The 13,537-nt window shown below is 46.3% G+C and overlaps 1 protein-coding gene across 1 annotated transcript; it reads left to right on the top strand.

Moving 5' to 3' along the window:
* The first annotated feature begins 488 nt into the window (after positions 1-488).
* Positions 489-2,058, top strand: LOC133895961 (UPF0481 protein At3g47200-like). The gene has a single exon (XM_062336482.1). It carries the CDS (start codon positions 534-536, stop codon positions 1,941-1,943), a length of 1,410 nt encoding a protein of 469 aa, XP_062192466.1. The 5' UTR covers positions 489-533; the 3' UTR covers positions 1,944-2,058.
* Positions 2,059-13,537: the final 11,479 nt, after the last annotated feature.

Genomic DNA, 13,537 nt, shown 5'->3' on the forward strand with positions numbered 1-13,537 from the left:
GCAGCTTGTGGCCGCGGCAAGTAAGTAAAGAGTATGGTTTGTGTCTTTGTATAATCAATACATGACTATATAATTATGTTTGACTGAAATGCTAGGAAAATTCAGAAATGTGACAATAGACTTATTGTTTGAACGTATAAATGCGAATAACCTAGCCGCACATTGTGTGCAGTCCAACTACAACCCAATAAAAATTAAAGAGACTAATTTTTAATCAAAAGTTTTCGTGACAAAATATTATAGAAGGCTAGCCCATTATTAGCGTGAACCATCTTGTTAATTGGGATTATTTAGAGTCAGGAGGAGTGTATGTTACAAAAAGATCGACCAGGGGGCCGGGCCCAAAATGAAGCTTGGAACCAAACCTTGCCAACTATTTTGGCAAGGGATCTGGATAAAGAACATGCATGCTTCGGCCATCATATCACTCTGAGCATCTGACAGCTGCAGCTTTGCAAAGGAATCATAGCCCAAGCATATAAGTCGAAATGACTGTTGCCACACTCTGTCCCTGAAGACTATCGTTTGCCGCCATGGATGCCAGCACAAGAGCAATACTCATCCATGATGGCCAAACCCCAGCACAAGAACGAGCAATACTCATTCACGACATGCCGACGCAAGAAAAGCTGGCCATCGACACGACGACCGAGAGGCTCGAGGCAGATTTCCAGAAGGTGAAGACCAAGATCCACAGGTTCCCCCGCGGCCTCCGTGGTATCGGCGGCGACAATGACCGCTACATCGCACCGAGCGTGGTGGCCATCGGCCCGTACCACCACAGCTCGGCGCACCTGCAGAAGATGGAGGAGGTCAAGCGCGCTGCGGCCTACTACCACTGCAGAGGCCACTCGACGATGGAGGTCTACGAGAAGGTGCTCTCCGTCGTGGGCGCCGCGCGCGGCTGCTACGACGCCGACGACCCGTCGGTCGTGGGCGTCAGCGACGACGACTTCGCGGCCATGATGTTCCTCGACGGTTGCTTCCTGCTGCAGTACATGATCTGCGACAACACCGCGCCGGTGCTGCAGAACCGGATGACGCTGTCCACGGGGCCCAGCGTCCAGAAGGACATCTTCCTGCTCGAGAACCAGATCCCGTGGCTGGTGCTCGAGACCCTCACGGAGTTCATGTCCGTCGACGTGCGCCGGTTTGTTGTCGGGATGGGAGAGAAGTTCTTCCCACGAAAGGTAAAGGCAACGAAGGGATGGCGGCGGATGGAATGGGGATGCAAGTCATTTAACCCGGCGTCGACGAAGGAAACGGATGAACGAGGCGGCGGCAGCGGATTCGAAGATTATAAGCCGCCTCATCTCCTTGGCCTCCTCTGGTTCACTCAGGTAGTCTGGCAAGGCTGCATGCCTGAAAGCGGGGTGAAATACAATGCCTATACGTCGTCGCTATCCTTCAGCGCCGTGGAGCTCGCGCAGATCGGCGTCAGGCCGACAGTGAGCACGGAGTCGTGGTTCGGGGACATGAGGGTCCTCCGGGGCCGCCTGTTCAGCAAGCTGTCGCTGTCGCCGCTGTTCCTGAACGGCGTCACCGCCTCCTGGCTGGTGAACATGGCGGCGCTGGAGGCGAGCACCTCCTCGAGCTGGGAGTCGGACGGCTTCTTAGTGAGCTCGTACCTGTCGGTGCTGGCGATGCTCATGGACCGGAAGGAGGACGTGCACGTGTTGCGGGAGAGACGCGTGCTGCACGGCACCCTGAGCAACAAGCAGGTGCTCGGCTTCTTCAAGGACCTCGGCCAGCACCTGCGCCTCGGCAGGCAATACTTCGCCACCTTGGAGCAGATCGACGCGTACAAGCGCCACAGGTCGCTCTGGATCGCCATATACAAGTTCCTCTTCAACAACTACAGGGTCATCGCCGCCATCCTGTCCATCACCGGCGTGCTCGTCGGCATCTTTAAGACCCTTCTCTCACTCAAGCATCGTTGCTAGATATAATACTATATGATTCGTAACTCTCGCCACTCATGCACGTTTTTCTTCTTATTTTTGTTTTATCCAAGGTCACATTGTACACGCGATAAATAATTTTTATTGTATATGTAACAAAGGCTGTTGTTCGATTTAACGGTGAACGTGCTCGACGTGCCGTGATGCTCTTAGTAGCCTATCTATAGTCCTAGTCACGAGCTACATTAATTATGCAATAGATCAACTAGCAAGTGTATGTTCTTTTTCAAGAAAAATAGATAAACCAAACAAACCATAGATCCAAATGCCCTCAAACTTGGCAGAACTGTTGATGTACAGTACCCCACGAACTGACCAAATCTCAGTTAAATTGAACAACGTTTGGGCCCTCAAACCGAGCTTCTACCAAAACTGTGCATTGTTGAATATGCTGCTAACAGAGCTGTCAAATCTGGTGCTCCAGTAACCAAATTCTCAATCCAGCCATACAAATTAGAGAGCTATGAGTGTATAATAAATTGACCAAAATTAGAGTCGATCCAACAACATTTGCACCTCGAATCAAGAGCTTGGTGAGAACTGCAATGGACACACCATTCTGGACAGTAAGCTTCTCCCTCCTCTTGAAGTGCCCCGGGTCACCCAGTGCTTAAAACAAACCCGGTGTTTAAAACTTTATTATACTAGACCCTGTATCAGTCGCTAGTAAATATAAATCTTACAACAGGTGATATCACATTTATACAACAGAGGAAGCGATAAAATAACTCCACTAAGCTAGCAGTACATAAAGGATTATGTTAAGGCCTACGAGAAACATAATCCACAACATCAGAGGACACAACAGGATCAGTATGGGGAGCATACCACTCCACAGGCAAATCGGGTGCGGACGCAACCAAGACTTATTCGTCAGCCTCACCGTCATCATCGGTGAAGTTTGGGTCTTCCTCTGAAATCATAAGCAAGAGTGAGTACAAATGTACTTAGCAAGTTTCAACCCTTGCCCTATATCAAAGGGTATAAACATATACATAGAGTATTGACAAGGGTAAAGTTGTCTGATTAACTTTTGCGGAAATGTCAAGTTTACATATGCAAGAGTTTATTTTCATAGAGTGGGTTTGGTGAAAACATATTATCAATATTAAATGAATGATGGGTTCGGCCGTGATGGAAAGTTATTAGGGTCTAAGTTTTAATGTTGCTGGACACTCTATCCACAACAACCCACGGTGATCTACCATACCTATTTCCAAAAACGAGCTCACATTGCCTACTCACACTCCAAGGAAAACACACTCAACACATGTTAGTTGTTGTGATCAAACCATAGTTCGTCCGTGACCGTGGACCCGGTTATTCAAATAATTTTACCTATACAGAGTGGTACACTTTACCTACAAGCTGAGTTTAACAATATACTACCGTCGTGGCAGTGCTACTCAACAAAACCATTACCCACCCAGCATCATCCCACTAGCCGCCTACAAGAGCTAATCAGGAGTTCCTAACCTGCACTAGGCCTCCAACCGGGTCGACAAGACTGCACTTGCTTGCGCCTGCTCCATGTTCTCCCATTACACTCTAGCCTTTGAACGTTTAGTAGACTAGCTGATGAGGTTTAGGCTAAGCCCTGCCTCATACATGGTTGAGTGTCTATATGGTGAAGACTAGATAATATGTCACACCAACTTGGTCCTTAATTGAGCCAAGATAAATATCTCCACACTAAGTCTGCCACACAGGCAGCACTTAAACTCCCAAAGCATTCTCGGCAGGAACCCTGATTTGCCCCAGTTTTAATAGGTTCACTGTTGTTATCATTATCTGGTAAGTCTTCCCATCCCGAGGACCCACACCACACCAAAGCACCAAGTTTGATGCATTTTGCAGAACTAATTATGATTAAGCATTAAATGACAGTAAAATACGTAGTCCTAAGCATACTAGTATCAAAGGATTCATCTTAGCATAATTAATATTACCGAGACAGTAATTCTAGGGTTATCAAGGTTATATACAGAATGATAGCAATCAGAACGACTAATCTACAATAGGACATAACTAATTCAACAACTCAAATTATGCCGATAAATAATACTCACGCAATCTTTTGGTGGAAAACGCCTGCTATGGGTTGTGGTGATAAAACTGGGTACAATATAGTCAACGAGTGAAACATAATGAGACATGCCTCCACTGACGTCCTCGAGAGGTTCCTGCTCAAAGTCCTGCGCTCCCGGCTCCTCCTCCTCGAACTCTCCAGTCTCTAAAACGTGAGCACACAACAACACAACAACACGAATAAATAAAAAAATGCAACTAAAAGTAACAAAATTATGAAACTGGTGGAAATGGGTAGGATTTGAATTTAGATCAATATCGGTGAAAGAATCGTTGAAATCGGAGTTGAAACAGAGAAGATATGAGCTTTAGAAGTTGACCATAAACTAATTTTAGGAAAAAGAAAAGGCAAAAATATTCCTAGAAAATGATTTTTAGATTTTATAAATATTTTTGTAAAATAGAAAAAGATTGAGAGGTTGACAGGTGGGGCCCAGTCAACAGTAAAGTTAACTCGATCAACAAGGTTATTGTGCTGTTGAATAGGTTTATGGATCTGTGGACCGAAAGGAATCTAGTCTATGGTCTATGGTGGACCGGGGGTATGGACTATGCTGACGTGGCAGCTAACTGGGTTAAAGAGGTGGGGTTGGTGCTGAGGTGGTATTAATGTGGTTTTGACGTGGCCGGACACGTGGCAGCACGGGAGAGAGGGGTCGCTAGGGCGGTGTTGAGACGACGGCTCCTGGGAGTTTGCCGGGGGGGGGGGGGGGCTTGCCGATGATCTTTCCACCGACAGCTCCCGGCCTCGGATCGGACCGAGAGCTAGTCTCGGAGGACCAGCACGGCATGGCAGAGCCGGTGGCAGGTATCACGACGACGGGCGGTGGCCAGAATAGTGCCAGCAACATGCCAAAGTTGGGAGTGGCGGTGGTCAGTATGGGAAACACAGGGAGATGGTTTGGGGTCGGGTTTTTGGTCATCGGAAGCATGCATGAGGTGCGGTGGCTCATCATCGACAACAGGAGGCGGTGGTGTAGTGGTTTTGGACGTGTGTGGCATGAGTGGGAAAAACAGCACAGCAGCTGAGGCGATGGAGGTATTTTCATGTTTGCATGCTCGAGCCGGCGAGGCTGTTGTCACGCCATGCCAGCAGAAGAGGAGCGGTGTGGTGTCGGTGTAGATGGTGACTCGTCACCAGTGCGGGTTAGGCGGTGGCAGAGGTTAGGGCGGCAACAGAGGTAGGTGGGCAGCTTGTCGTGGTTCGGTTGGCGTGCTTGGGCGCGCGCGCGTGTGAGCGTTGGAAGCGGGAGGAAGAATAAGGGGATGATGGGCCGACTGGGCTGGAGGGCGAACTGGGCCGCGGAGGGAAAAAGAGAGAAAATAAAAAGAGAGATAAAGAGATGGGCCGCGGGAAGAATGGGCCGAGGGGGAAATGTTAGGATCAAAATGAGCCCAAAGGGGGGGGGGGGAAGACAGAAGGTTTTGAACTTTTATTTGGATTATATTTCTTTGAATTTTTTTATTATTTCAAAAATTTGCTGAAATTTGGGATGTTACACCTCTTCTCTCTCGTCTATCCTTTTTGCTGTTCTAATAGGTGCTACTCTCTCTAATCAAACAAAATGAGAGGCTGGGGTATTCACTTCATCCCCTTCACACAAGATGATACATCTCTACCGTTTAATCCCACATTACTACTATTCAAATTTATTTGTAACCTGACATATATTATCATAGCAAATAAGTAGTACTCTCTCTGATTACAAATGTAAGTCGTTTTAACATTCTCAACTATTCTCTAAATATAAGTCATTCTCGAATTTCTATGCAATTTTTTCTCTTTTGTTTCTTTCTTGTCCTTGTCAATGAATGCTACCACTCTCGTAAATTAATAAGTTATCTTTTTCAATACAGAATAAATAAAGGGCAATAAGTTCATTTGATCTACTTTCTTAATCTTTATGTACAAATCTAAAATGATCTATATTTACAATTAGAGAGAGTAGTTAAACAGTGTACTTTGAAAGGTATTACCTCGCGTCTTCTCTTTGAAAACAAAACCACAACAACCTATGAATGAAGCTCCGAGGCCGACTTAAGGGAACCAATGATGGAGGTGCAGTCAGATTCCACAACTAATGCCCGGATTTCACCGCCGGTAGACCTTTCCTCTCCTCTCAGCCATCATTCGTTTTCTCCGGACACCACAGTCCACAGGTCTTCTCCCTGCCGGGAACAAAAAAAGGGAATCCATACGCTCCAACTATGTCTTGCTCTCCACTCTATGGATGAAGAGTCGCCGGAGCCATTCTAGCCAGGCTCATCGCCTCACTATTGGCCATTGGTGCCTATGTCTCTGTTCTCCCAGGAACACCAACGACGTCCAAGGACGCCCGTCAGAGACCACAGCTAGAAGATTATGTGAGTAGAATTGAGAATCCGTGTCAAAACCAATCTAAGCCATGTCTTTTTCTAATAAAAATTAGAGTTGTATTTCAGCAATATTGTTATCTATATCAAATCGGAGAAATATTAGATGCAAATAGGCTATTGGTGCAATGGTGTAAACAATAGATAACAACTGTTGGATTCTCTCATCCAATAGAGCACTTCTACACAAAATCCGCCACACGGCGGCAAAAGGATGTCTAAGTAGGATTGTGATGAACATTTGCCTTTAGATAAGGATCTGGTGATGGAAGTTTGATGTTTGACCATTTGCACCAGATATTTCTCCTATCAAATCAACCTCAACAAAGCATAGTCGATCAAGAAATATATTATTTGATCTTTATTTTTTTCCGATCCAATTCAACAATGCATAGTTGCATAGGTTTGTTTGCTAGTTTATCAACATTAAACTGTTGTAGTCAGTCACCTTCTTCTTATTGCGTCATGTTTTAACTGATTAATCTCAGAAAAAAAACAATTACAACAGGGTATATCTAGATCTAATCCTAAGAATCTTGATGAGTTTTCTTGTATTCTAAAGTCTACATGTCCTTATTAGATTGATCTCGTCGTGATACAATTATATTGTAGATGTTAATGCATTATTTATGCTCTTATCCGATTAGTCTTGTATGGCTTGCCGAACTTCTTGCTTGAAATTTTTCTCCTCCCAGATCTCTCTGAACTACCACTCCTCTTCTTATTTACTTGGGTCAATAATACACACCATACTCAATTTTTTCAAATGTAACTTTTCAGGATTGTATAACTTCTGAATATTTAGAAGATTCTTTCGTAATTCAGGGATAATTTCTGGATAAAACACGATAAAACACATGCCTTATTTATCCTATAATAATTGTAAAACTTACTCTATCAGATTAATGACACGTGTATGGTGAATACTTATTCTAAAAATATATCATATTTATGTTAAATATATATAATTATTAATTATTTATTTCTCCTTAGTCAATCACCATCACACAAATCCATCATTTCGTCATCACTTAGTACAACTCGTATCATATATTAATGTGATCAAATGACCATATCACCTCTCAATCATCACTACAGGATACTCATTTTATAAAATGTTTGTGATTTAGTGGGTGGGTGTGTGTATATATATATATACACACACATATACACACCCGTCACCGGTGAGGTGATCGTCACCTCGGGTTTCCGACCGAGTTCTCGGCCGCACCGCGTGGCCTGCACCTACATGGGGTCAATCCGTGGACTCAGGAAGAGTCGGTGGGCTGCCACATCGGAGGCCCTCTCTAGGCCGTGCGCAGTTGGTCGGTCTATGGAAGGCAATGGGTCGGTTCTTTATGTATGGGCGGAGCAGACCCGCACTATCTATCACCGAACTTTGTTACCTAACTCACACATGTGAAGACGTAATAATATTAATGATAATATGTTTGGTGCAATGCTCACATAAATATTTTATCCTAGAATAAACTAACAGATTCAGAAATCACAATATCAATTATCTGTTACCATGTATCATTGGAGCATTGGGTCAATATTGTAAGTTATCGGTAGACCTGTAAACATATATGGATATATTACAAAACCCATACCCGATCCATTACTGTGTAGTACCCAATCCGCTATGCCCATAGGACAAAGCACAGACCCATACCATACCCAGTTCTATCAGATGTGGTACCTGCGGGTACCAGAACCCATGAATATGATTTCCATTCCTACAGACCTTGTCTTGTTGATGCTTCCAGGGATGCCAGGCCAGCAACATTAGGATTTAGGAGTCAGGAGGAGTGTATGTTACAAAAAGATCGATCAGGGGGCTCAAAATGAAGCTTGGAACCGAACCTTGGCAACTATTTTGGCAAGGGATCTGGAATTCTGGATAAAGAACATGCATGCTTCGGCCATCATATCACTCTGAGTATCTGACACAGCTGAAGCTTTGCAAAGGAATCATAGCACAATCATATAAGTCGAAATGGCTAGCTGTTGCCATAATCGATAGGTTCCTAAATACTATTATTTGCCGCCATGGATACCGACACAAGAATAATACTGAGAAATCAAGTTAAAATATGTCTTGATTTATATACGATGAGTGATTGATAAGGTTGTCAATTTGGTTTATCAAGTTTCAGATTGTCTGGGATGTGTGGAGAGTCCGCACATTTTTTCGGAGAGTTCATACATTTTTTTCGAATAGTCTGTAGAATTTGTTAACTGGGATGTGCGGATAGTCCGCATATTTTTCCGGATAATCCGCATTTTTGCCTGGAGTATCCGTATTTCAACATGTGTTCGCATTTTTTGTGCAATGAGCCCTGAGCTGATGACTTGTGATTTCGGTGTTGAACTAACTTGGTTTGAAATTAGAGAAATATGTTTGTTTGTCTTATAGTGTGCAGGTGATGGATGCAATTTGATGGTTGAGGACGGGTGATCGGGGCCAAGCGGGTGCTTGGTGTCAGACGATTAAGGAGGTTGGGCGAAATCAAAGGTGATCTTAGTTGTACATGTGGAGGTCAAGCAATGTATGAAACGGAGGATAAAGACGGCGTATCGATAAAGTCAAGCGAAGGAGATGCCGGTGCAAGTGACAAAACGGCCCAAGGGATCGGGAGCGGAGGAGACTTGCCGGCAGTCAACATCGCAAGATGGAGAACACATGTCATCATCTGAGTGCTTGCTTCAGGTGGAAGGAAGTGATGACTAGTCACGCTTTGAGAAGCGTGCTAGGGTTTCACGGTTTGATCTCAAAACTGTGGGAGGACTGGAGGAGTACGTGGCACCATTGCGAAGCTTGCGTTGAAGAGAAGCTAAGTCATGAAGGTGCCGCAGCCGTTCGATGAATGGAGAAAAAAAAGGGACCAAAATGCTCTTAATGGTATATAGGAGTATACAACAAGAGAGGAGTATTTTGGAAAAAAAATTAGAAAACTTAGGGATCAAGTTTTCTAGCTTATAAATAGAGGGATATAGCTATGGGAGGACTTGAATCAGCCATTTGGAGCCCTTTGTGCCACACATATAAGAGCCTTATGTTAGATATTTAGAAGAGAGGAAGATGAATGCTTAGTCTACGTATTAGGTGTGAGCTTTTGTTTGCAAAATCTTGTAATCCGTCTAAAATAGGGTTGACCTCTTCGTGAAATAAAATTAATGTTTTTGCATATGCTTGAATTTCATCTCCTTTTAGTTTCCCTCTATTGGTTCCCTTCCTTTTCTTGCAAGTTTTTCTTTTTTAGTTGTGATTTTCGTTTTCCTTTTTGAGCTAAAATTTTTCACCTTGTTGGAGTGATTATTGTTGTTCTTAGAGGCATCGCACACATATGTGTACAAGTGGGTATTGAATTCCCTTGCCTCTAAGCTATCAAAGTTGCAAGCTTTCGAGTGCTAAGATATATGGAATGATCTTGAATGAAACATAGGGTCCATATTCCATCCCTGGAGTCATGTTGCCTTGGAACTTTCTTTCTTGAATAGTCTATCTGAGTGTTTTGTTTTTTCTTGAGTTTTGATGTGCGTTAGGTGATCAAAATAGGAGAAGGCCATCAATTTTGCAAGAAATTTGTTGAGACACCTATTCACCCCCCTCTAGTCGTCATTCTCGATCCTATAATTGGTATCAGAGTCGCTTTGATCACCTTAACCGGCTTTGTGATCCGTATGCGATATGGAGAGAAGTGGAAAGATTCCGCTGTTTGATGGCCGTGATTTTTTTACTGGAAGGTGCGCATGGAGGCTTATCTTCTAAGCCAAGGAAGTGCAATATGGGAAATAGTTGATTCCAACTATGCAGTCTCTGCTGCTCGCACGACTCAGGTTCAAACCGAACAATATGAGGCTAACAACAAGGTCAGAAATATTTTGTTCACAAGCCTGAGTCGGAATGAGTTTGACAGGGTCCAGCGCCTCTGTACTGCCCGGGAGATCTGGACTACTCTAAGTGTCTTTCATGAAGGTACTAATCAGATTGAGGTCAGACACCAAAGCACATACAACCAAGTATATCAAATGTTTGTGTAAGGGCCTGGTGAATCTTTAGATGCTATGTTTGCTCGTTTTGATAGAATTGTGAGCAACCTGAGATCCACGGGTATTGTGCCCTACTCTGATGATGAGAGGGCAATTAAGCTTTTCTATGCTCTCGATCGTAGCATATGGGAAGTAAAGATCTCGAGTATTGAAGAGTCACCCAAGCTATAACACGTTAACTTGTGATGAACTTTTCAGCAAGCTTAAGTCCATCGAGATAGCCAAGGCGGTTCGGATAGACCTCGAAAACCCCCTGTCTCAGAACATAGCGTTGGTTTCCAGACCTAATGGTGGCAATCAGGTTGGACAAAACTTTTCTTGTGCTAACACTTCACCAGGTGGTTTTGCTTTGTCTTCCTTGATTTCTATCACAGAGGAGCATGTGGATGCATTGGATGATGAGGACCTTACTCTTATTGTGAACAAGTTCACCCGCTTCTATAACAACAGAAGAGACGAGGAGAGGGGGCTCTCGTGCTTGTTTTGAGTGTGGTGATACCACTCATTTCAAGGTGAACTGCCCCAAGATCAAGAAGAAGAATGACAACGGCCACAACTACAACAAGCACAAGAAGAAGAACAAGAAACCCTTCTTCAAGAAGAACCGCGACAAGATGGCCAAGAAGGCGGCCAAAGTGGCTTCTAGGGAGTTTGTGGAGGAGGAGCTCTTAGTGAGCACCGCAACGTCCGGCGGCTGGGTCTCAGAGGTGATGCCGAAGCTTCGCATTAGCATGTTCTGTGCTTGGGTTCTCGGGTTGGACACCCTCGACCTCAGCGCGGCCACCCGCTTGCTATGGCGAGGCATTAACACATCAGCATCTTCCCGAACAACGTTAGCACGTGGACGTCTATATGGCGGTGTTGTGGCAAGTACCAGCTGTAAGATTGGAGCACTCACCGCGGCAATGAAGTTAGACACCACTGCACTGACCCCAGGCACCGCAACAGAAACCTAGGTAGGCGGCAAGACATCTACCGAGGAAGAGCGCAGTTGCAGATCTAGATTGATAGGCGATGGCACCTCCGGTGGGAAAACACACACAGGCTTTGAATCCTCCGGAGAAGGACACTGAGGGAGCGCGCGCAGGCACAACATGATTAGCATGGAGGTCCTGTAGCTGTGACAGTGCTAGAGAAGCCCCATCAACCGATTGGTAGGCGACCGGGCCAGGCCAAACATCGCAATGGGCTGGCCCAAAAGAAGTGATAGGGGATGAGGTTGCAACGCAATGGGCCGGTCCGAAGACTAATGGAAACAGCAAAGCGCCTAGGTGACCGCAGAAGAGGAACAGAGCACGGATGCGTCCGTAATGCCTCACCTACCATGGGGTCCCAGGTATGAGGTTGCAGCGCAACAGAAGACCAAGTCATGTCGAGTCCATCCAACGAAGCATCATGGCATTCACGAGCCGGAGGAGGTGTGCTTTCCAGAAGCATGGGGTCGAAGGAGACCGGAGGTGGAACAGATGTAACAACAGGAATATGGCACATCAATTCAGACTCTTGGATGGAAGTCTGGCGCGGCGCTGACAAAGGTGGTTCTCCTTTAACTTTTGCAAATGGTAGAGGTTGTTTTAGGCCCGCATCGAGCCCCTCCCCCGACAAATTCAGACTCGCCATTCCGTTCAAATGACCAAAATATGGTCGGCATACAACCCACCTGCCCCGACCTCACCGGTGGCAAGGGAGCGACATGCCGAGCGGCACTCGGATCAGACAGCGAATCAGAAGCACCCCCGACACATCCACTGTCATCATCTCCATTACCGAATGAATCCTCGAACCGCGTTCATTTTGGCCATGGCTTGGAACGGCTGCGTTGCTCGAAGCCGGGGCACCCATCGCCATCGATGTGCCATGTATCCGGCGGAGTTCCACTGTCTGAGGAATCCGAAGGCAGGGTCCAATCTTGAACCTCCATGATGTGAATGGAGACCTTGTAGCTGAGGCACAAATGCTTGGAGTGAATGATCTCTTCCGGGCGCAGGAAAAGGCCGCGTTCAACATACTCCTCCACCGGCTCCGGCACAAAGAGGCTAACCTTCGCCGGAATGAACTCAGGGTCAATGCACCAAGCGACCACCCAAAAACGGCATAAATCATCAACGACAGTAGTGTTCGGAGTCGGCTGCATGTTTGAACACGAAGCACCGAGTATATGTTCCACCGTGGACAATTTCCTAGCATGTGGCGGAATCCCTCGGAGCTCAAGCAGGACACGGAACAGCAGCGTCCTCGAGGACGCCAATGACTGACGCTGCCATGGGTGGAACCTCAGCTGGAATGATGACCCGAGAGGCATAGGGGATTGAAGAATGAGGTCCCGAGCCGCCTGGTCGTGGAAGATGACTAGGAAATCTTCCATGATACCATGGTGAATGGTGAAGGCGTCATCATCAATCCTGTAAAAGTTCGTTAGGAACGACCAGATCTTCTCCAAGGACACCGGTAGTCTAGTGCCCACCACAAGCACCGCCAGGGCCAGAGATAATTTGCCTTCCTCCAGGAGTAGCTCCTCAGACCAGGGGATAAAGCATAAGGAATGTCGTGGCCGACGCTGAAGGGAACCATGCATAGGCGAGGAATGCGTCAATGGTAGTGACGGCGGGGGTGGAGGACTGGCCACACAGATGGAAGGCGCCGAAAAAGATTCCCCCATGGACTATGACACAACAGATGGCGTGGGGGATGGCCTAGGCGGCGACACCACGGGAGCTACCGGGGGGATACGCCTGGGGCGGCAGAGCGACAGAGCGAGGTTGCCGTAACAACCTCACCTGAAGAGGATCCCGCGAGGCCTGGGAACTACACGACCCAGCAATGTCCGGAGGAGAGTGAGGGCACCTGCAGTGACGAGCCTAGTGACCTTCCTGTCAGCACCGCAGGCAACGGGACGGATTCCTATCAGTGGAAAAGCAATTGAAACAGCGACCAACCAAATCAGCTGGCACCGCCCTGGACGGCGGTGGCGGCGGCCGCGGAACCCGGTCTTACCGCCGACACTTCTTCACGACGAGCCGCCAGCCGTCTCCATCCACGGACGAACGACGATGTAGGTT

Source organism: Phragmites australis, chromosome 16 (assembly GCF_958298935.1).
Source record: "Phragmites australis chromosome 16, lpPhrAust1.1, whole genome shotgun sequence".
In the NCBI taxonomy this organism is placed as follows: domain Eukaryota; kingdom Viridiplantae; phylum Streptophyta; class Magnoliopsida; order Poales; family Poaceae; genus Phragmites; species Phragmites australis.